Here is a 23353-nt window from a genome sequence, read left to right as displayed (position 1 = left end):
TTCTTTCAGAAATATACATGAACTGGTTATTTGCAACCATCTCAATGAGTTTCTGGGCTTTTGCAGGGGTTTTCTTCAGATGAAGAGATCCACCAGCAGAGTGGTCCAATGACATCTTGGACAATTCAGACAGACCATCATAGAATATACATAAGATGCTCCATTCTGAAAGCATGTCAGAAGGACACCTTCTGATCAATTGCTTGTATCTTTCCCAAGCTTCATAGAGGGATTCACCTTCATTCTGTCTAAAGGTTTGGACTTCCACTCTAAGCTTGCTCAACTTTTGAGGTGGAAAAAATTTGGCCAAGAAAGCATTGACCAACTTTTCCCAAGAGTTCATGCTTTCTTTTGGTTGTGAGTCCAACCATATCCTAGCTCTGTCTCTTACAGCAAAGGGGAAAAGTAGAAGTCTGTAGACCTCGGGATTAACCCCATTGGTCTTAACAGTATCACAGATCTGCAAGAATTCAGCTAAGAACTGATGAGGATCTTCCAATGGAAGTCCATGAAACTTGCAATTCTGCTGCATTAGAGAAACTAATTGAGGCTTAAGCTCAAAGTTGTTTGCTTCAATTGTAGGAATTGAGATGCTTCTTCCATAGAAGTCAGAAGTTAGTGCAGTAAAGTCACCAAGCATCTTCCTTGCATCTCCACCATTGTTATTGGGTTCAGCTGCCATGTCTACTTTTTTTTTTGAAAATTTCTGTCAGGTCCTCTCTGGAGTGTTGTGCTTTAGCTTCTCTTAGCTTCCTCTTCAGAGTCCTTTCAGGTTCAGGATCAGCTTCAATAAGAATGTCTTTATCCCTGTTCCTGCTCATATGAAAAAGAAAAGAACAGAAAAGAAGAGAAATCCTCTATGTCACATTATAGAGATTCCTTTATGTGAGTATAAGAATAGAAGAATAGAAGAATGAGATAGAGAGAGAATGAGAGGAGTTTGAACACAGAGAGAGGGAGAGGGTTCGAATATTACTTAAAAGAAAAGAAAAATATTTTTGTTTTTATTTTAATTATAAGTTAGAATTTGAATTTTAAGAAAAGAAATAAAAGCATATTGAAAACTAAATAAATTAATTAATTAAAAATATTTTTGAAAAATTTGCTAGTTAGTTTTCGAAATTAATGAGAGAGAAAAGTAGTTAGGTAATTTTGAAAAGGATAAGAAATAGTAAACTTTTTAAAATTAAAACAAACAAGTCAAGTGGTTAATTGAAAAAGATTTGAAAATTAATTTTGAAAAGATAAGAAGTTAGAAAAAAATTTTGAAATTAAAATTTTAAAAAGATATGTTTGAAATTTATCTTGAAAAGGAATTGAAAAAGAAATTAAAAAGATTTGATTCTTAAAATTAAAGTTGATGACTTGACTAACAAGAAAATAAAAGATATGATTCTAGAATTTAAAGATTGAACCTTTCTTAACAGGAAAGTAACAAACTTGAAATTTTTTAATCAAAACATTAATTGTTAGTAAAGTTTTCGAAAATATGAAATAAAAAAATAAGAAAAAGATTTTGAAAATTTATTTAAGAAATTCGAAAATATTAAGAAGAAAAATGAAAAAGATTTGATTTTTGAAAAAGATTTGAAAAGATAAAGTTTTTAAATTGAAATTTTGACTTGACTAACAAGAAACAACTAAATTTTAAATTTTTTTTGATCAAGTCAACTCAAAATTTTGAAAATTATAAGAAGAATAAGGGAAAGATATTTTTTTATTTTTGAATTAATGAAGAAAGAGAAAAACAACAAAATGACACAAGACATAAGAATTTAAGATTAAAACAAATAATGTATGCAAGAACACTTTGAATATCAAGATGAATACCAAGAACACTTTGAAGATCATGATGAACATCAAGAACATATTTTTGAAGATTTTTAAGAAAAGAAAGACATGCATGACACCAAACTTAAAAATTTTTAAATTTTAGACACTAATACTTCAAAATTGCATATGAAAAACAAGAAAAGACACAAAACAAGAAAATCACAAAATTAAACAAAGAAAATCATCAAGAACAACTTGAAGATCAAGAAAGAACACATGATGAATTTTCGAAAATTTTAAGAAAAAAATAAAAATATGCAATTGACACCAAACTTAAAATTTGACATAAGACTTAAACAAAAAACACAAAATTTTTTTGGTTTTTATGATTTTATTAAATTTTTTTTTGTATTTTTTTCGAAATTATTTTGGAAGAAGAAAATAAATAAATTCTAAATTTTTAATAAGAATTCTAGGATTCGTGCAATGTTAGTCTAAAGTTTCGGTCCAAAAGAATTAGACATGGCCAAATGGCCAGCCAAGCTTTAACATAACAATTACAGACATGTCCTTTCTACATAGGAAAGTAGAAACCTCAGTCCAAAAGATTAGACATGGCTTAATAGCCAGCCAGACTTCAACATATCTCATGAATCTCTAGAATTCATTCTTAAAAACTCTGAAGAACAATTTTTTTTTTCGAAAATAAAAATAACAAGCTTAAACATAAAATAAAATTACCCAATCTAAGCAACAAGATGAACCGTCAGTTGTCCAAACTCAAACAATCCCCGGCAACGGTGCCAAAAACTTGGTGCACGGAATTGTGATCACACTTTTCACAACTTTGGTACAACTAACCAGCAAGTGCATTGGGTCATCCAAGTAATAAAACCTTACGCGAGTAAGGGTCGATCCCACAGAGATTGTCGGCTTGAAGCAAGCTATGGTCATCCTGTAAATCTTAGTCAGGCAGATTCAAATGGTTATGAGGTTTTGATAATTAAAAGATAAATAAAACGTAAATTAAAATAAAGATACTTATGTGATTCATTGGTGGGAATTTCAAATAAGCGTTTGGAGATGCTTTGTTGCTTCTGAACCTCTGCTTTCCTATTGTCTTCATCTAATCATGCATGCTCCCTTCCATGGCAAGCTGTATGATCCTCTCAGTGAAAATGGTCCAAGTACGATTTCTGCACGGCTAATCAACTGTCGGATTTCTCGTCTCGGATGAAAAATACCAGGTACAGCTACCGCACGGCTAATCATCTGTCGGTTCTCACTTGTGTCGGAATAGGATCTCTCTATCCTTTTGCACACTGTCACTGCGCCCAACATTCGCGAGTTTGAAGCTCGTCACAGTCATCCCTTCCCAGATCCTACTCGGAATACCACAGATAAGGTTTAGACTTTTCGAATCTCAGGAATGCTGCCAATTGGTTCTAGCCTATACAACGAAGGTTCTAATCTCACGGACTCGGTCCGTGGATTAGATACCCAAGAGAATATACTTCGGCTATCATCCAATGACTACGTTGAACATCATGTAGACCGCTTGTGGTTGTCAGGCACGCGGATCTTGGCTAAGCGAGTAACGAAGATAGTGGGTGATTGTCACGGGTCACCCCTTCATTCTGACTTAACTGAATTAAGTACGAGAGTATATCTTAGAGAAGAAGTAAGCGTGAATTAAAAGAGAAACAATAGTACTTGCATTGATTCATAAAGAACAGCATAGCTCCGCACCTTAATCTATGAGGTGTAGAAACTCCACCGTAGAAAATACATAAGAGAAAAAGGTCTAGGCATAGCCCAATGGCCAGCCTCCCTAAAGTGATTCCAAGTGTTCAAAAATCCCTTAATACAATAGTAAAAAGTGCTATTTATACTAAACTAGTTACTAGGGATTACATAAAATAAGTAACTAAGTGCAGATAATGCAGAAATCCACTTCCAGGGCCCACTTGGTGTGTGCTTGGGCTGAGCATTGAGTTTTACACGTGCATAGGCCTTTTCTAGAGTTGAACGCCAGCTTGGATGCTATTTTGGACGTTTAACTCCAGTTCTGGTGCCAGTTCTGGCATTTTACGCCAGAAAAGGGTCTCTGGCTAGCGTTTAGACGCCAGTTTGGGCCATCAAATCTCGGGCAAAGTATGGACTATTATACATTGCTGGAAAGCCCAAGATGTCTAATTTTCAACGCAAATAAGAGCGCACCAATTGGGCTTCTGTAGCTCCAAAAAATTTATTTCGTGTGAAGGAGCGTCAGAATCCAACAATATCTGCAGTCCTTTCTCAGCATCTGAATCAGATTTTTGCTCAGGTCCCTCAATTTCAGCCAGAAAATTCCTGAAATTATAGAAAAATATACAAACTCATAGTAAAGTCCAGAAATGTGATTTTTGCATGAAAACTAATAAAAATATAATAAAAAGTAACTAAAACATACTAAAAACTATGTAAAAACAATACCAAAAAGGGTATAAATTATCCGCTCATCAAGTCCCTTGATTTATTTTGTTGTACATCTCTCACTTTTGTATTTTGTTTATCCTAGAGGCATGTATTGAGAGAACAAAACTTGTATAAGTTATTTTTGCTGTCTTGTTTCATGTATGGTCTGTATATGGCCAGCCGGCTTAAACTCCGCGAGCCGTGGCTAGATCCTTATGATATTATACTATGATATTTTGATATAAATTGTAATCTATTTCTTGTGCTTTAAGTTAGTTGCTCCGTTTATATGTTTTGCGCTTTTCATATCCTAACTTTGAGCTATATCCTTCATCGGGCTTCTAGATTATATTGATTCTTTCTATATATTATATATATGAGCTTAAAACTGTCGTAATCTCTTATTATCCTTTGCTTTACGATGCGAGGTAAAGCTTAGGCTAATTAGGGTGTTACACAATAAGCATCAAATGCTTGGGAAATAAATTTACCAGCATTATCAAGACGAATTACTTTGATTGGATTTTCTGAAAATTGTGCTTTTAATAGAATAATTTGAGCCAGTAATCTCGCAAACACCAGGTTGCGAGAAGACAACAATAAGCACACATGTGACCATCTCGAAGATGTGTCTATTAGGACCATAAAATATCTAAAAGATCCACATGGTGGATGAATAGGTCTACGTATATCGCCTTGAATCCTTTTTAGGAATTCAGGGAACTCAAATCCAATCTTTACTAGTGATGACCTTAAATGTAATTTCCCCTGAGAACATGCAGTACAACAAAATTTACTAGATTTAAGAATCTTCTAGTTCTTTAGTGAATGTCTATAGGAGTTTTCAATAATTCTCCGCATCATGATTGTAAGATGACCTAATCGGTCGTGCCAAATTATAAATTCATTTGGGCTAGTAAACTTCTAGTTTACAATGGCATGTGATTCAGTTGCAATAATTCTAGTAGAATACAACCCAGATGAAAATGAGGGTAACTTTTCTAATATAACCTTTTTATTTGAATCATGGGTTGTGATATACAAGTACTCATTCATTGTCTCAATATGATATCCATTTCTGTGAATATCTTTGAAACTCAATAAGGTTTTTAGAGACTTAGTAGACAATAGTACATTATTTATTATGAATTTTGTTCCTCCAGGAAACAAAATTATATCTCTTCCGGAACCTTCTATCACATTGTTCGGGCCAATAATAGTATTAACATATTATTCTTTTGGTACAATATGGGTAAAATATATATTACTTTTGAGAATGGTGTGCGAAATTGCACTATTCGCAAGGCACATATCTACACCATATGTCCTTGCCATTTTCTTCAAAAATAAATAATAATAAAATGAGTAAAAATATTTATGCAGTAAAATTATTTTCTTGATTGAAAATATTTTTCTAAGAAGTATAGTATATACTAAAAAATTTATTATTATTATCTTGGTACATTCAGTAATTTTGAAATTTAAATGCATAAAACTTAACAAGAAATTTCTTGCATTATTTATTCACATAAATACTTAATAAACACACATATTAAACTATTCCATCATTGATCAAATGACCAATATTTTCTTCAGGATCCTCAAAGAAATCAGATACATCATAATGGGTGGTGGAATTTTCAACATTATTTGAAACAAAATTTGTTTCCTTTTCTTTGTCATCTTTTTTCAAAGATACTTGCTAAAAATCGACTAGGTGCCTTGGGGTACGAAAGGTATGTGACCAATGGCCATTTTCACCACTACGGAAATATTTATCCTCAATTGATTTATTTTGCCCATTGTTCCTTTCTTTACCCCACTTCTGGTGAGATCCTTTCTTGTGAATATAATTCATTTTCCTTCTATAATTTTTCTTATTACCAAAACCTTGCCATTTACCTTTTTTGGGGTTATGATTTGCCGCATTTTCTTTAGGAAATAGGGCGGCGCCAACTGGGCGCGCTTCATGATTTCTTAAGAGCAACTCATTGTTGCGTTCAGCAACAAGCAGGCAAGAAATTAGCTCAAAATATTTTTTTTAAAATCCTTTTTCTCGATACTGCTGCTGCAGGAGCACATTCGAGGCATGGAAAGTCAAGAAAGTTTTCTCTAACATATCGGGCTTCAGGAAGTATCACCGTCTTTTGGGCTACGTTTGTTTACATAGACAGGACACTGGGACAGGGACACAGAGATACAAAATCGTATTTGACAGAGGAGACATGGACAGAGACAATGTGTCCAGAGACACTGAATTAGTGTATTTTGTGTCCATCCTGACAGGAAGAATACGGAGACACTAACAAGGGACACAACTTATTTTTCATTTTTTCTTTCATTATTCTTGTTAATTTTTCATAATTATATATTTTTATTATTATATTTTCATCTCAAATTTTTTAATGAAAAAAATGAGAATAAATTGAATTTTCATAATTTGTTCTAGTTTATCACCAAACAGAATACAAGAACACAAAATTTTGTGTCTTTGTCCATCAGTGTCTTGTCATATCCTGTTCCCAGTGCCTTGTCCTATCCTGTTCTCAGAAACAAACGCAGCCTTGATGATTATACCATTCTTCAAAGTCTCTTCACAGATCTGCATGATCTTTTAATGTGAGATATTTATTTTTTAATCATACGTCAAGATGACGACAAAGAAAAATCATGGCTTTGGCTTTATCCTTTTGGGATGTGCTATTTTTAGCCTTAATGGTATCTGCAAGATCCATTAAATCAAGATGGATTTTAGCATTTAGTATCCATGATAAATAATTGTTTTCAAATATATCAAAAGGATTAAATTCAAGATGAGAAAGGTTCGACATAATGAAAATGTGTTACCTGGAGTCTTCCTAAAATTTGATTAAAGTCTCGTGCTGATAACGTGTTGTGAAATAAATAAATAAATAAGAAAGATGTAATAAACATAAAGTAAAAAAATATAATTGAATAATAATATTAAACATAATTACTATCTCAATATAAAAAGAGATGATTCATATATATATATATATATATGTATTATCGTATAAAAGAAAGAGAGAGAGGAAGAGTTTTGTATATAGACAATATAAATAGAAAGAAAATTTTTATTGATTGTAGTTGTGTATTGCCTTGTATCATACCCTTTATTTATACATGTTTATGGTCCACATTTTCAACCTATATTAAATGTAAGTTCTCTTGGTAATATGAGTATTTTATCATGAAAATATTGAACCACTTATGTTATTAATGGTCATCCACATCATTCATACTTATCACCATATTAACAAATTAGTTCGATTTAATATAAAAATCATTTGACAGAGAATTAATTAAAAAGAAAAAAATTGATTAACTAATAAGATTGATATAGTATTTGAACAGTTAATCAGTTTAAATAATAAACTATAAAAAAGATAAATCTTTTTTAAAAAATATATTTTAAAAAGTTAATATATTATTTTTTATATTCAATTAAGGTGAATTATAATGTACAGATCATCAAATCATACAAATTTAAAGATATACTTTTTTGTTCATACATTATACAATACATGGCTTTAGTGATGTAATAATATTATAATAATGTAAGAAAGAGAACATAAATTTTGTAATTATTACAGTATCGTTAGAGACTATTATTTTGGTTACAGAATAGTAAAAACGGAATTTTTGGAAATTAAAAGATTACTTATATTAAAGTTCTTTCTAGTATAGTATTAAATAAAAATTATTACAGCACATTGTTTATACTATATATAAAATAAAATAATTTTAGATATAAATTAAGAATAATTTTTTAAAAATAACAGTTAAGACATTATTTTTAATTAAATTTATTCGAACAACTTAAAAAGAATAATTGACAAAAATAATACTAATTTAATATTAGTTGAATTTATTTTAATTGTAACAAGTAATCAGCATGCAAAAATAATATTCTTAATTTTTTTAATAATTTTGTTTTAAATAAATTGGACAAATTACTTTAATAAATCAAATGGCACTCAATATTATTTGAACGTCCCAAACCAGAAAATATAACGTCAAAGTCTCAAAGCATATTTCTATATAAATTGAATTGAGTCAATTCGATTTAATGAAACAGGTAGTAAATCGAATTCATTGGATTCAAATTAGGTGTAAAACGATCTTGAATGAAAATCGAATCAACTGGGTTCGATTTGACATTTTACTAATAAATCGAAACAAATGGATTCGATTTGTAAATGAACGTAAATCGAATCATTTTAATTCGATTTATCCATGCACGTACGTTATGGTAAATCGAAACTTGTTGCTTCGATTTATTGTGTTTGTTACTATAGAAATAATTCGAAGACACTAAATTTGATTTTCAGAGCACTGAGGTATATAAAAACGAGCTCATAATCAAACTTTCTGTGGTCACTAGAGATCGTGGCTAGACAAATATGAGGACCATTGTACCGTTTTACCTTACAACTACCTTTGCGCTGGCGGAGGCTAACCTGGATGAACCATGCGCACCCGCCCCCGAACTCCTTGCACTTGATATAGTACTTGCGATGATCCAATTCCAATACCTTGTACTCAATACCACGACGAATGCTATAGATCTTCACGCTGAACACGACTTTCTCTTTATCTTGAAACTGCTGACCGACCTGAAATTCAAATACACCTCCTGTATTTTGCGTGTCTCTTGCCCCGAAGCCAACAGGTACACTAAGATCCTCTTGAGGTGCCATGGCATCCAAGTCCAGAGCAAAGAAGTGCGGGGGGTTCTGATTAATACCTGAACTAAATGTTCCCCTACCCACAACTGGAGTCGTCCATGGTGTCTCATTGTCGCTATCATCAGCTATCGTTGCGGGCTCTACATCATCATCATCATTATCATGGAATGCATCCTCAACCCCATCAGGTACTTCAACCTCTCCAAAAAACGGAACCATCGCAGGAGAACTAGGCGTTGTGAAAGCAACCTCCTCCAACGGTCCAGTCTCACCAACTACTGTATCACAATTGCGATTCAAATTAATTGCAAAAGACAGTGAAACTACTAAACCTGGCTCAGGTGCAATCACTGACACTGCTGACGAGGATCCAACAGGCATGGCATTAGAGCAGGCTGAATGTCCTTTGAAGTGGGGATTTCTATTCGAACCTCCAGAACTAGATGTCACATCAACAAGCTTCGCCAACAGTTCCGGAATCTTCACCTCAAAAAACTAACGGCGATAATAGATAAAAATCTTCGTCATTGCTAATAACAAATGAATCATATTTGACATCATCGCGTAACGAATGATATATGATTTTGTTGCATATAAAAAATATATTTTATGGCTGAAAATTTTATTTAAATTAAACTGTAAAACTTGGGCTATCTAATTTTATTAAGTTGTTTGAAATTTTGTATTAAGAATTTAATTGCTAGATATATAAATTTAAAAAATTATTTGAAGTAAAATTAAAATTATCTTTCATCAGTAAAGACAATATAATTTTAATGGAGAAAAAATATAATTCATATACTTTGACTAAGTTATATATCATGTTAGAATAGTTTCCGTTAATTAATAAAAATTAAACATAAATGTAATAATATCTTAATTTTGTTTAACATGTTTAATTATTTCCATGTAAGAATGAAAAGAAAGCAAACTAATAAAATGTTAAAATGTTTATAACAAATTAACAATACACGTTATAATTATTTTTTTAAATATATAGTTATAAATAAATATTTAACAATTTTTTATATATCATACGAATATTATTTCTTTATAATTATCATTTAAAAAGTTGTGAATAAAGACGTAAAGAAAAAATCAAAAAATGTGTTATTATTGTTTAAATGGTTAAATATGTATTATTTTACCGTCATATATAATTATAATTTATTTAATCTATTAGTATATTACATTAAGAAAAGAAGAAAGAAAATAAAGTTGAGTTAATAATTCGAACCGAAAAAACCATGGTTTTGTTGTATAAGAAAAAAGAAGTGTAATAAATTTTAACAATTTTTAACTGTTTTAACCATTTTCAAACGGAGTTACTAATTACTATTTAATAATCTGCAAATAGTTGTACCATATTATAATTATAGTCTTTACATTTATATTGGAGTCCTCTCTAATAAAAGAAAAAAGGACACATGTCATTAGTTTTAACCACAAAAAAATATCTATATAAAATCTGTATGAAGTAAATCTTTACACTAGTGTGACATGACATTTGTTGAAACTAATAATAAAAATAACGGTAACAAATGAGTTCAATTTTTTTACCAATGAAACCCAACACATTAGACTCTGCAATTCCATTCCAACGGCTTTGAAAACTTGCTTCACTCTTCTCCACTATTCACAACACTCTTCTTCCAGAACCTTCTTCTCAATCCCCTCTTTCAATTCTGCTACCTGCATTCTTCACAATGAACCTCACAACAACCACATCGTGCGTTTATCAGCATTTTTTACTAAGAGGAAGCTCAATCTTACTCTTCTTCTCACAACTTTTCTTTCGAGCAATTTATCAAACACTAGTGGTGCATTGTGGATGGCTCAAGAGTTGGACTTGGAGCTTCAGAGATACACTGATCCCAAAGAAAGTTTCATTCTTCTTATACCCTCTTCTTGGACTAAGGTAAAATTATTTACCCATTTTTTTTAGAATTCAAACTTACTATTAACCTTAATCTTTGATAAGCTTTTCCTACTGTGAAGAATTGCGTATGTTTTCCTCTCTGTTTGGTATGATGTGTTGGAAAATGATTCAATAGAGTTAAATGGAAATGGAATGTGGTGGGTAAAATATTGAGTTAAAACTCTATATGACTTTAGTTTAAAACTCTTTCACATCGACACATAATCGTGTGTTGCGCATAGATCAAACTGGTCTCTTGTTGAGATTGAGGTGTAGAAGTTAGCCACTTTTTGTCTATATGGCAATAATTTGATTTGATATTAATTTAGAAGAATTTTGCATTGAAAATGCATAAAATTTGAACTTAGATGAAATGGAAATGGAATAGTATTGGATGAAACTGATCATCATGTTTCATAAAAAGTTGTTATTTATTCCCCCCAAAGTACAACACTTTCCATTTACATTGTAACAATCTTTGCTGCTCTGGTTTACAATGAATAGGTTGATAAAGCTGGGGCAACTGCTTTGTTTCAAGATGCAAGTATGGGGAGCAACAACATTGGGGTTGTCGTGAACCCGGTTCGTCTTGCAAACCTTGGAGACTTCGGGAGCCCCGAGTTTGTAGCTGATAAGCATTTACAAGCAGAAAGGCGTAAGGTAAGGTTCTTGTTTCCATTGCTGGAACTTTCTATGACCAATGCAAAATTTGAGTCAAGTGTTGATGATATTGATTAGAAGAATCTCCCTGTACTTGTAGCATAACAACATAAGCAAAGGAAGAATGAAGCTGAAAGATTTACCTTGGATTAGTTTAACTCTGTTGTGAACATCATTTCGCTAATACTAAGCGCTAAGACACTAAAGTATTCCTATAATTATTTATTTTTATCCATAGTAGATTCTTCGTTGATCTTTACTTAATTAAATCAAAAGTAGCAATGATCAAATTGGTTTCTTGTTGAGATTGAGGTGTAGAAGTTAACCACTTTTTGTCTATATAACAATTAGGGTAAAAAACAGAAATAAGCCAAGGGAGAAAATAATTTACGTGAATAAGCCAAAACAAAAACTGCTTCATGAATCCACCAACGCACATATATATGTAGTTCGAACCAGCTTGGTTCGAATTACACACAAACACACGCACACACTAATTCGAACCATCTTGGTTCGAATTACACACAGTAATTCATGGTATAATTCGAATTATGCTGTTAAAAAATTAATAATTTATTAAAAAAAATTTATTAAAAAATTTATTAAAAAATTAATAATTTAAAAATAAAAAAAATATATTTTATTTCATACGTTAAAAAAAAGCTAACAAAATATTTAATTACGAGACTTCTTTAAAATATTAATGAGCTATCAATTCGAATTTCATACAATACTTTTCTGTCCATTTTTAATAGTTCATGAATATTTTTTAATAAATTTTTTTAATAAATTTTTTTAAATTATACTACAAAAAATATTTTATCCTATGCAAAATAATTTAAAAAAATTGCTTAAAAAATGTTAGGAGTACTATAAAAATTTGTAATGTTATAATAACTTAGGTAAATACATGCATGTACTCAAATTTTAAATAAAATATTCTACATAGTCAATAATAATTTAGAAATGAAAGAAAATATTTTATTCCATACAAAATAATTAAAAAATATATTTTATTCTATACAAAATAATTTTAAAAAATGGCTTAAAAGATGTTATGAGTACTATAAAAGTTTGTAATATTCTAGTGATTTAGGTAAATACATGATAAAAATATTTTTTTTTTTAATTTCTAAGTCATTAGGACATTACAAATTTTTATAGTACTTCTAATATCTTTTAAACCATTTTTTAAATTATTTTGCATAGAATAAAATATTTTTTTGTGGTATAATTTAAATAAATTTATTAAAAAATATTCATGAGCTATCAAGAATGGGCAGAAGAGTATTGTATAGAATTCGAAAATTATTATGAATATTTTTTAATAAATTCATTTAAATTATACCACAAAAAAATATTTTATTCTATGCAAAATAATTTAAAAAAAGGTTTAAAAGATATTAGAAGTACTATAAAAATTTGTAATGTTCTAATGACTTAGGACATTAAAAAAATACTCCACATAGTCACTAATAATTTAGAAATTAAAGAAAAAATATTTTTATCATGTATTTACCTAAATCACTAGAATATTACAAACTTTTATAGTACTCATAACATCTTTTAAGCCATTTTTTAAAATTATTTTGTATAGAATAAAATATATTTTTTAATTATTTTGTATGGAATAAAATATTTTCTTTCATTTCTAAATTATTATTGACTATGTAGAATATTTTATTTAAAATTTGAGTACATGCATGTATTTACGTAAGTTATTATAACATTACAAATTTTTATAGTACTCCTAACATTTTTTAAGCAATTTTTTTAAATTGTTTTGCATAGGATAAAATATTTTTTGTAGTATAATTTAAAAAAATTTATTAAAAAAATTTATTAAAAAATATTCATAAACTATTAAAAATGGACAGAAAAGTATTGTATGGAATTCGAATTGATAACTCATTAATATTTTAAAGAAGTCTCGTAATTAAATATTTTGTTAGCTTTTTTTTAACGTATGAAATAAAATATATATTTTTTTAATTTTTAAATTATTAATTTTTTAATAAATTTTTTAATAAAATTTTTTTAATAAATTATTAATTTTTTAACAGCATAATTCAAATTATACCATGAATTACTGTGTGTAATTCGAACCAAGTTGGTTCGAATTAGTGTGTGCGTGTGTTTGTGTGTAATTCGAACCAAGCTGGTTCGAATTAGTGTGTGCATGTGTTTGTGTATAATTTGAACCAAACTGGTTCCAATTATGTAGAAATGGAGTTCGAACCAAGTTGGTTCGAACTACATATATACGTGCATTGGTGGATTCATAAAGCAGTTTTCGTTTTGACTTATTCACGTAAATTATTTTCTCCCTTGACTCATTTCTGATTTTTGCCTAACAATTATTTGATTTGATATTAATTTAGAAGAATTTTGCATTGAGAATGCATACAATTCAAATAGAGTCAACTCTTTTATTTTTTATTTAAATAGATAATTTGTAATTAAAGTATGTTGTATAGGGAGGAAATAGAATATCAAAAAAAAATATTATGTAATCTAAATGAGTCAAGTATACTATCCCGATTAGTTACAATTATGTAATCTCTTCTCTTTGAAATTCAGTCATGTTTATCCAAAAAGAAAAAAAAAAGATAATTTGTAATTCAAAAAAATAGATTAAAATATTAATTTTAGAGTAAATTTTTTGCCTGTGATTTAGTTGATGGGAATGTGAAGAAACATGATTACACTATGTCTAAAAGGCATAGGAGTTAACCTTCAATTGGCTATAAGCTATTATCTTACTTAATAGTTGGTTAGTTAATTTTGTGAAGGGTTGTGGATTTTTCTGATGTTTTTTTTTTGTTGTTTATAGGTACTCTGTTTGGATTTTAATTTTGGACAAAATCTCTTCTTTCAAAGTTAATCGTCTTGGTTTTAGGCTTTAAGATTAAGTAAATTATTGACTTTTTAATGGCCACAAAAAATATATTAATTATTATCATAACATACAGTCAGGCACGGACCTACATGGAACCATGGGGGGCACTTGCCCCACTCTCATTTAATTTTTTTAAACAAAAAAAAATATATACATATATAATATGCCCCCATTTTAAATTTTAAATGATCCCATTACAAATAAATTAAACTAATTATTTAAAACCTTGAATCCATTTTATCTTGCTATCATTTTGATTATGAGTTAACCTAATTAAATTTAGTCTTCTCTCATTCTCAAATCCTAGTCGTCACTCATTTATTCTCTTAAACTCTCTTCTTAGTTTCATATTTTCAACATTTTTTTTCTATTCCTTGTTTAGTGGTCATCTTGTCTTCATCAACAGGTAAATTTTAAATTCTCTATTTTGTTTTATACAGCTCTCTATGATTTTATGTTTTTTTTCAATTTTATTGTTTCTCTTTTCATATTTTCGATTGCAAATTTTAATTCAAACAATTATAGTTTAGGTATTAATCTATTTTTATATTCTCTTCATGAATTTATATATTTTATTTTATTTTTGATTTAGTGATCCTTATTATTTATTTGTTTATCTTTCATTCTATTCTATTATATATAATTATGTTGCATATAAATTTCTAAAGTGAATCGATCAATTTACTAATTTAGAATATATATTTTTTATTTTTAGAAATAATAATGGAAAAATATTTTAAAAGAAAGCTACCACTAGAATCTGAAGTCACTTCATTAGTCTCTTCTAATAAAAAAAAGTTTTTAAAATTCAATGTAAAAAGTTTCATAGTTGATCCTGAACAACGACCCAAAATTTTAAATTATGATATAAATGACAGAGATGAAATTAGACAAATTTATTTGTGAAAAGATCATTGTCAACCAAGAGAATATAATTTTCTACAAACATATTTTGGGACTTTTTTTGGTAAATTTAATGCTGATTGGTTTGATGAATTTAGCAATTAATTGGAATATAGTATTTCATAAGATGCTGTTTTTTATCTCTATTATTATCTTATGAAATCTGATAGTGCGAGTAGTAATGCTTTTATAAAAGAGCTCTTTTTAAATTTAAATTAATATATCTTTTGATAATAATGTGAATTATTTTTGCCCCCTTACCATAAATTTTCTGGGTCCGTCACTGCATACAGTAATAATAATAAATATATAATTATTAAAAAATAAATTAAATAAAATATATAATAATTATTTTATTATTATTGTCAATAAAAAATTGATATAAAAAACTAAATTTTGTTGTAAATTGTAATACTAAAACATCCTAACTAAATATTAACGGATGATTTCTCTCGTATCCATTTTAATTAAGAGTAAAAATATCATTTCTAGTTGATATTATTTAAATTTAAATATATGTCTATTTAATACAAAATTATATTATTAAAAATAGTCAAATTATCTTTTAAACTCCAACATTTATAGTTTTTTAGGTGTTCATTTCGTATGTTAATTAAATTTAAAAATTTTATCTTAGCATACTACTTTTTAAGTTTTAAGTGCCTCACCTTTTAAGTGCCTCACCATAATATTATATTTGAATTTTGGTTTAACGTTTAAAATTATATTTATTAAAAAAAATTTAAATCAATTTTTGATGCTTTTAAAAGTCTTTTGTTTTAATTAAAAACTATCTAAATTTACATAATACAAAAAGAAAAAAAATCTAGAACGAATTTTATAACTGAAATTTGAAAACGATATCTTTTAATTTTTATCCATAATTAATGTAAATTAAATTGACACACAGTCTTAGAAAGTAAAGCTTACATAAATATAAATACTATATCTAAAAATAGGAAACCAAGAAAGAAGAAGGAGGAGAAGTAAAAATAAGAAGAAGACAAGAAGCAGAACGAGTGAAGAGGAATCAGATTCTGCAATGATGAATCCGTTGGATATGATACGCTCGTGGGATATGATAGACCTGCATGCCGATCAACCACCGCAGCTTCAGTTTGAGACTCCGCCTCTGCCTGAGTCGGTCTGGAATACGAGTGAAGAGGAATCAGATTCTGCAATGATGAATCCGTTGGATATGATACACTCGTGGGATATGATAGACCTGTATGCCGATCAACCACCGCAGCTTCAGCTTGAGACTCCGCCTCTGCCTGAGTCGGTCTGGAATGGGGAAGTAAACAAGATTTGTGCCGCCAATGTAGGTGGTTATCAACCACCTCAGCTCCAGTCCCAGCTGTGTGCCATGGACGTGAGTGGTAATCAACCACCTCAGCCGGTTATTGATGAGTGTTTGCCGGAAGCTATGGAGAACCGCCGGCGGGAGGAGGAAGCTGTGAAGATGATAGATGAGCTTTTCGCTGACACATGTGATTATCCACCACTTCAGCCTCAGCCTCAGACTGAGTGGGATATGAGGAACATGTTAGAGCTGATAGCCGACGTCGGTGGTCATCAAGCACTTCAACCTCAATCTCAGCTCTGGACTTGGGAGGAGAACAAAGCCTTTGAGTCGGTTATTACCAATTGTTTTCAGGATGCTATAAACAACCGCTGGGAGGCCTTGGCTGCTTGTCTCCCGGGCAGGACCCCGGCACAGCTGCAAGAGCACTTTCAGAAGTTGATGAACGACATCAATACCATTCATAACGGTTATCCTACAAACACTCCTCTCAATGCTGCATTTGATAACATGACCATCATGACGGAACACAACCCTCTCTCCATCCCTATCATCAATGCAACAACACCACCGCCATTACCGCCTTATTCGACTGATCATCAACATCACAGGTCGGTATTCTCAATATTTTCATTCTCTTCTTATTTCGCAAGGTTTATTTCTCGTATTCTTTCTTTCTTTTTATTTACTTATTCTATATTTCCTTTTTCTTATGAGTTTTATGAACAAACCGTATAAACACTGAACTTTTTTCCCTTTGATTTGTTTTTGGAATAAATAAAATATTTTGAAATGGAGATGATCAAATATATAGATATTTTTGTTCACATGAAATTCATTATCAAATATTTTGTTTTTTTCTATCATGACAGCGAGGAGGTAGTGCCTGCTGCAGAGGAGGAGGTAGTGCCCGCCTCTGAAGAGGTGGCAGCACCAACAAAGAAAGGATATCATTGGACCGAAGATGAGCATAGGTATTTATTATTATATTACTTCTTTTTTCCTCTTTCTTATTTATTTATTATCTACTTGAATATTGGTGTTTACAAAAAAAAAATGAAGCAACTAGTATCAACATATAAGAGCACTTCCTTGATTTAGATACATCTCTAATTTGTCGATGATGATTGTATGTTGTTTACAATATATAGTCTAGCACCTTTTCTTTGTAAGATCCACTTCACTGCTCTTTTGTTAATTAAAGCTTTTATATATTAGTATTTTTGTGCATCAATAAAGAGCAATTTGAGCGAATTCTAAAGTAATTTTTTGTTAATTGTTTATTTTGTTTTGACCGTGGTTGGCATAATAATGTTTCTGGTTGGATTGAAAACCAAAAAAGAAAAAAAAATTGTTTGATATCTAAAAAAGATCGTTACTTTAAATAGTTTATGTTTTTGTTAAAAAATTTTTAGTATAAAATTTGTTAATAGTTATTTCAAAAATCATATTTTGGTAGGTTATTTCTTAAAGGGTACCAAGAAGAAGGTTCACACTGGACAAGAATTTCAAAATATTATGTCATAACAAAAACTCCTAGTCAAATTTCCAGTCATGCTCAGAAATATTTTTTACATAAAAAAGAATTAGCTGAAGGGAAAAAGCTAAGAAAAAGCATTTTTGATGTAATTTGATCATCGTAAGTCATTTCTTTATTCTCAATTAGTTAATCTAATTCAATTTCCACTAATATAGAAAATATTTAATTGGCTATTTTAAACTCTTTTAAGTTATTATCCATAATAGTTACACTATTTTAATTGTTTTTCAATGTAGAAATTGTGCCCTATTCCAAGATTTTTAATGGATGGAGGATTTGCTTAAAGGAGGAAGAACATGTAAATGGTTTAAAGATTTTAATTAGGTTGCAAATATTTAGTTTCAGTTAATTGTTAGCTAGTTTTGTAAATGAACAATAACCGGAAGATAGGTTTAAAAAAATAATGATGTCGGAATATGCGATCATTATAGATGTAATTGTGATTCATAATCTTTTTATTAATAATATTTGATTTTCTAGTTCTCCGGCCTTGATGGCAATGCCGAAGGGGACGGTGAACTAGATTTTATCTAAAGTCTTGATGGCTATGCCGAAGGGACTTTTGGTAAAAAATATGTATCTTTTTAAAAGATTATTAGCTTAAAAGATATTAATTAAACAGATATGTAAAATTTTTTAAAAGTATTTTCATCCATAAAAATTAGTTATAAAATATTTTTAGGTAATTTTATACTTTTATTAATGATTATCTCTCTTTTATATTTTATTTGGTTGTCATTGAAGTTGAGAGTTATTATAAGAAGAGTTTGACACTAATTAGATTGTAGACAAAGTATTTGATACTAATTAGCTTGTTAAGTATTTACACAATTACTCCAATTAACTTGCTGTGCTGTATTTATATGATGCCAGTAATAAAATTTTGTTTTATTAATGTTATTATTGCCTCTTTTTTATGAACGACAATAAGCGACTTTTGTAACAACACTCTTGTTGTTCATATTTATCGTGAAAATCATATTTATCATGACAGCCTTAAATAAAAAATGAAGACAAGATGTAATTGAATTATCTGTTGTTCATAGAAAAAAATTATTTTCATTCCACAAAGGAAAAAAGTAAACGCAAATTCATAGAACATCAATTTAAGTTATATATTTTCCATGATATCTTTCTATGTTATATAGTGTGTACACTTTCTATATATAACTATTGAATAAATTTCTATGTAAGTTGTTTTATTTGATCACAGTAAATATGATTCACAATACTTGTTTGAATCTTATTCACAGTTTATCTACTCCTTGAAGAGATCAGTAATTCATATTCATTGCCACCATCATTGAATTCTTTATTGAAATTGTTCATTAAATATGCCAGTTTTTACTTGTCCTACATTATTGTTTTATTTCATCTATTTTTTGTTCTCGTGCTTGAGTAATGTTCAAGCCATTCTTTCTCTTTTGATTTCCCATTAATCTTTTTATGCCATTTTTCGTTGGAGAACGTTTGCCATAGGTATTTTTTCTCAACTCCTTGCTTCACCTCTCTGTTTCATTGTAGAATCTTTATGATCTCGAGTGTCTTCGACTTGGCGCTTTAGTTTAATTTAGTGCATTATTCTTGTTATGATTCCAATAAACTAATTTAGCTACAAGAAATTAATTTAACTTGAAGCTATTTTGTTGCTGCATTACATCATCAGTTTTTACTTTTGTGGTAGGCAAGAGTCACTTCAATTTCTTTTTTACTTATAATTTGATACATATGTTGCTCCTAATAAGCAATGAATGTTATTTATGCAGTTAAATAATTTTGGAAAAACAACATGGACTGTAAGTGAAACTTTTTTGGTGACTATTTACTATTACACTGTTGGCGTTTTAATGTTTTATCCTATTCTTGGCCCTTTCTGTTGGGGTGCTTAATGTAAACAGTTGATGTATGCAGTCAGAATTCTGTTGGAGGACTTTCTGAGTTTACTGGCGATCATTTTAATTCAAAGATGTAAGAAAATTGTGACTTGTTCACCTTCTTTGTGAAAATCTCCCATTTGATTGCTTTTTATTCTAACACTCAAGATACATATTATGTCATGCTAGGGTGAATGACAGAGTGCATGGTGTTCTTCTACATCACAAGTAATGCCTTAACCCTTACTATACTTTTGAATGATAAATTTTGGAATTTATCAATTAATTTAGTTGATACGATAGGACTATGAATGAGCGGTCTCCTGTCACGTGCATATATCAGAATGTTCTGTCTTTGTTATATCTGGTGCTCACAAGGGTATCTCGGATAAGGATATGTGGAATGAAATTACAGGTTAGGAGACAACTTATAATTTTTCACAATATTTCATTGAAACTTGAAAAATATTTATTCATTGTTTCTGTTATATTAAGTTATTGGTTCCATCATGTTTTCTTCTCTTGGATAAAGCTAATTATTCTGTTCTAGCTTCTAAGCATTATATAAGACAAGCACTTGGATTTTTCTTTATTTGAGTATCATAAATAACTTTTTGTCAATTATGACAATTAAATATTGAAGACTTCAAGTCCTGACAAGCATCACTGTTTCAGAATATTGGAAGCCTAAACAATTACCCCTTTTGAACTCTTAAAAATGACGTATCTTGTAATATCTTAGGGCAATCTTTTTAGTATTGATTTTTATAATTTCTTACATTATGCCATTTTTTATCTTTATTTTAGCATGTTTAGGATACTAAGATTTTTCAAAAAGAGGGGTTGTTACTTTGTAATTTATATCATGGTACATCTCATCATATCAGAATGGCTGAGTTGATTAAATGAAGATATCATGATGCAGATTGTAATGCTGTTTTTTTCAGCTTTTGTTGCTTTTTTGTTCTTCTTCTCCCCACCCCATCCCCCTTTTTGTGTTGATGTGTAACATGTGTTTACATTGCACTTATGAAATTCAATCATTTGTATTTTGGTTCATGTGGTGCTAATCTGCTAATCTGTGATTTTCTTTTGAAAGCTCTTCAAAAGATGTCTATTACAGCAGGATATTAAACTTTCTATTACAGCAGGATATATCCATAAATATATTTTTGAAGAGCCAGACTATGGATAAAATTTTCTCTTTTCTTTTCTTTTCTTTCTTTGATGTCAAATTTAGATGATTTCCCTAAGCATGCACCATAGTTTTAATTGCTAATAGCCTAATAGATTTTATGAATAACTTATTAAAGCTTCTATGAATTGGTGACATAGGGCACCGGCAATGGGAGGCTGAGATCGAAGACAGGCAAAGACCAATCCTTGAAGACAAGAGACTTCCTGAGTGTTAATGCTCAGTTCTTTATTAACTTTCTTCTTGTACTTTAAAAATTCTGAAGCATTCAGAGTTGTGCAGGTACCCTACAACTAGGGATGGCAATACCACCCGAACTCACGGGTACCCATCCCGCCCCTATCCGCTCGGGACGGGTTTTTAGCGGGGCAGGTTTTTGGGAGGGGCGAGGCGAGGTCGGGTTTAGATAATACCCGCTCCGCTATATATATAATATATATAATTTTAATATATAATATGTATAATATATGTAAAATAATTAGTAAATGATTAATAATATTGTATAATATTTAAATTTTTACTTTAATTTATGTTATGTATGTGATGATGGTTATATAAATTTTGAAATTTAATTTTATTTATTGAATTTTAATAATTATAGGGGCGGGGCGGGTACCCGCAGGAGCGGGTTAGGGTTCAACGTTTTACTACCCGCGGATAGAAGAGGGATGGGTTCCATGCGGGTTGTTGTACGGCGGGACGGGGTCGGATAGAGCAAAAACCCGCCCTTACCCGCTCTGTTGCCACCCCTACCTACAACCCTTCTGAATGAGCTTTACTATCTGAATTCTGGGTTCACAATTTGTACAGATATTTCTTTAAAACTTGGGTCTTATATATTAACTAATTAAGCCATGTTTATTTGCTTAAAACTTTTCAGACTGTATGATTATGTGTTATGACTTGTGACCATCTCGATCATCAATTTGTGACATTCTCTGTTTCACAGATGGTTTAAGTCCGGTGCACAGTTCAGCTAGCTTAGAGGAAAGAAAATTTTCGCTGGATGGGTTCATATATGATTTAGAGAGTTCAAATTTATCGCCCCAGAGTGATACTGCTATTAACATTCTTGAAAGATTTAGCTATACACGCTCCAACTGCATCAAAGTCAGCATATGGAGTAAATCTGCTTCAAGAAGGGGAAGAAAACATTGGTCAATTTCTTTATCTTGAAGGCATCGAGTATCCAATGTGGAATACCTTTGATCATTTTTACTCATCTTTTGCACTGGTCATGCTTTTTCCAAACTTGACCTCAGTGTCCAAATGAGACTTTGCTGCAGCCGTAATGATCCTGAAAAAAGGCAAACTCTAGTTGATTGCCAAATGGTTCGTAGAAAAGCAAACTCCATCTAATTAGTATATAGTTTCCGTGTTACGACGTTGTGCATGTAACGAATTAAGAGTTAATACTCAAAATCGTCCCTGAAAGATACCCCGATCTCCATTTTGGTCCTCGAAAGATAAAGTTAATCAAAATCGTCCCCGAAAGATACACGACTTGGTCACGTTAATCCTTCCGTCAGTTGGGTGATGACGTGGCGGGTGATGCCACGTGTCACGATATGATTGGTTGACGTGTCAGTTCAGTGACACGTGGCATGCCACGTGTCACTTGACATGTAAAAAAGTTATTTTTAATCAAAATAGTCCTTGAAAGTTCAGACGTAAGTCATTTTCATCCCTAAAATTTTAAAAAATAATCAAATTAGTCCTTATATAATTTTTTTTAATTTTTTCTTGATAATATTAAATTTGAAATATTTTTTGATACTACTAATTTTAATAGAAATGTAATTGACAAACAAAAAATTAGTAATGGTATCTTTTTTTCTTAAAAATTTTGTCAATAAAATTATCTTTCTCCTTTAAATCTTCTCAAAATCTCTCTTATTCTTTTCTATTCTAAAACCTTTTTCTTACATTATCATATTTTGCTAGAATATATATTCTCAAAATTGAAATGTATGTATTTCTTAACCTAAACAAAGTTATATGCTTAAAATCAAAATTTATGTATTAAAAAAAAAATTATATAATCTATCTCAAACATATAAAACACAAAAATTATATAATCTTTCAGAATTATAAATTGAAACTAATTAAATTTAGAAAGTTA

General features: G+C 30.1%; 2 protein-coding genes and 1 non-coding gene across 3 annotated transcripts; all 3 read left to right on the top strand.

Annotated features, from left to right (window-relative positions):
- The first annotated feature begins 169 nt into the window (after positions 1 to 169).
- On the top strand, positions 170 to 277 carry LOC148549459 (small nucleolar RNA R71). Its single transcript, XR_015897776.1, has one exon. It is a non-coding gene; the product is annotated as a small nucleolar RNA R71 (small nucleolar RNA).
- Positions 278 to 10650: 10373 nt separating this feature from the next.
- LOC107612286 (psbP domain-containing protein 2, chloroplastic-like) lies at positions 10651 to 11752 on the top strand. The gene is made up of 2 exons (XM_016314070.3): positions 10651 to 10857; positions 11362 to 11752. Exons 1-2 carry the CDS (start codon positions 10771 to 10773, stop codon positions 11593 to 11595), a joined length of 321 nt encoding a protein of 106 aa, XP_016169556.1. The 5' UTR covers positions 10651 to 10770; the 3' UTR covers positions 11596 to 11752.
- On the top strand, positions 11387 to 22273 carry LOC107612318 (uncharacterized). Its single transcript, XM_088496288.1, has 7 exons — positions 11387 to 11517; positions 16279 to 17233; positions 17495 to 17596; positions 20074 to 20130; positions 20226 to 20264; positions 20340 to 20451; positions 21372 to 22273. Exons 2-7 carry the CDS (start codon positions 16362 to 16364, stop codon positions 21483 to 21485), a joined length of 1296 nt encoding a protein of 431 aa, XP_088352414.1. The 5' UTR covers positions 11387 to 11517; positions 16279 to 16361; the 3' UTR covers positions 21486 to 22273.
- Positions 22274 to 23353: the final 1080 nt, after the last annotated feature.

The sequence above is a fragment of the Arachis ipaensis genome, chromosome B8 (genome assembly GCF_059453495.1).
Source record: "Arachis ipaensis isolate K30076 ecotype BB chromosome B8, ASM5945349v1, whole genome shotgun sequence".
Lineage (NCBI taxonomy): Eukaryota > Viridiplantae > Streptophyta > Magnoliopsida > Fabales > Fabaceae > Arachis > Arachis ipaensis.
This window is presented reverse-complemented; position numbering and strand designations above follow the sequence as displayed.

Bases quoted from the DNA above. Each gene is read 5' to 3' on its own strand.
- LOC107612286 (XM_016314070.3), top strand. From the start codon at position 10,771: ATGGCTCAAGAGTTGGACTTGGAGCTTCAGAGATACACTGATCCCAAA. The intron at 10,858-11,361 runs GTAAAATTATTT...TACAATGAATAG, and splicing joins TACCCTCTTCTTGGACTAAG to GTTGATAAAGCTGGGGCAAC.
- LOC107612318 (XM_088496288.1), top strand. From the start codon at position 16,362: ATGATGAATCCGTTGGATATGATACGCTCGTGGGATATGATAGACCTG. The intron at 17,234-17,494 runs GTCGGTATTCTC...CTATCATGACAG, and splicing joins ACTGATCATCAACATCACAG to CGAGGAGGTAGTGCCTGCTG. The intron at 20,265-20,339 runs GTAATGCCTTAA...TTGATACGATAG, and splicing joins GGTGTTCTTCTACATCACAA to GACTATGAATGAGCGGTCTC.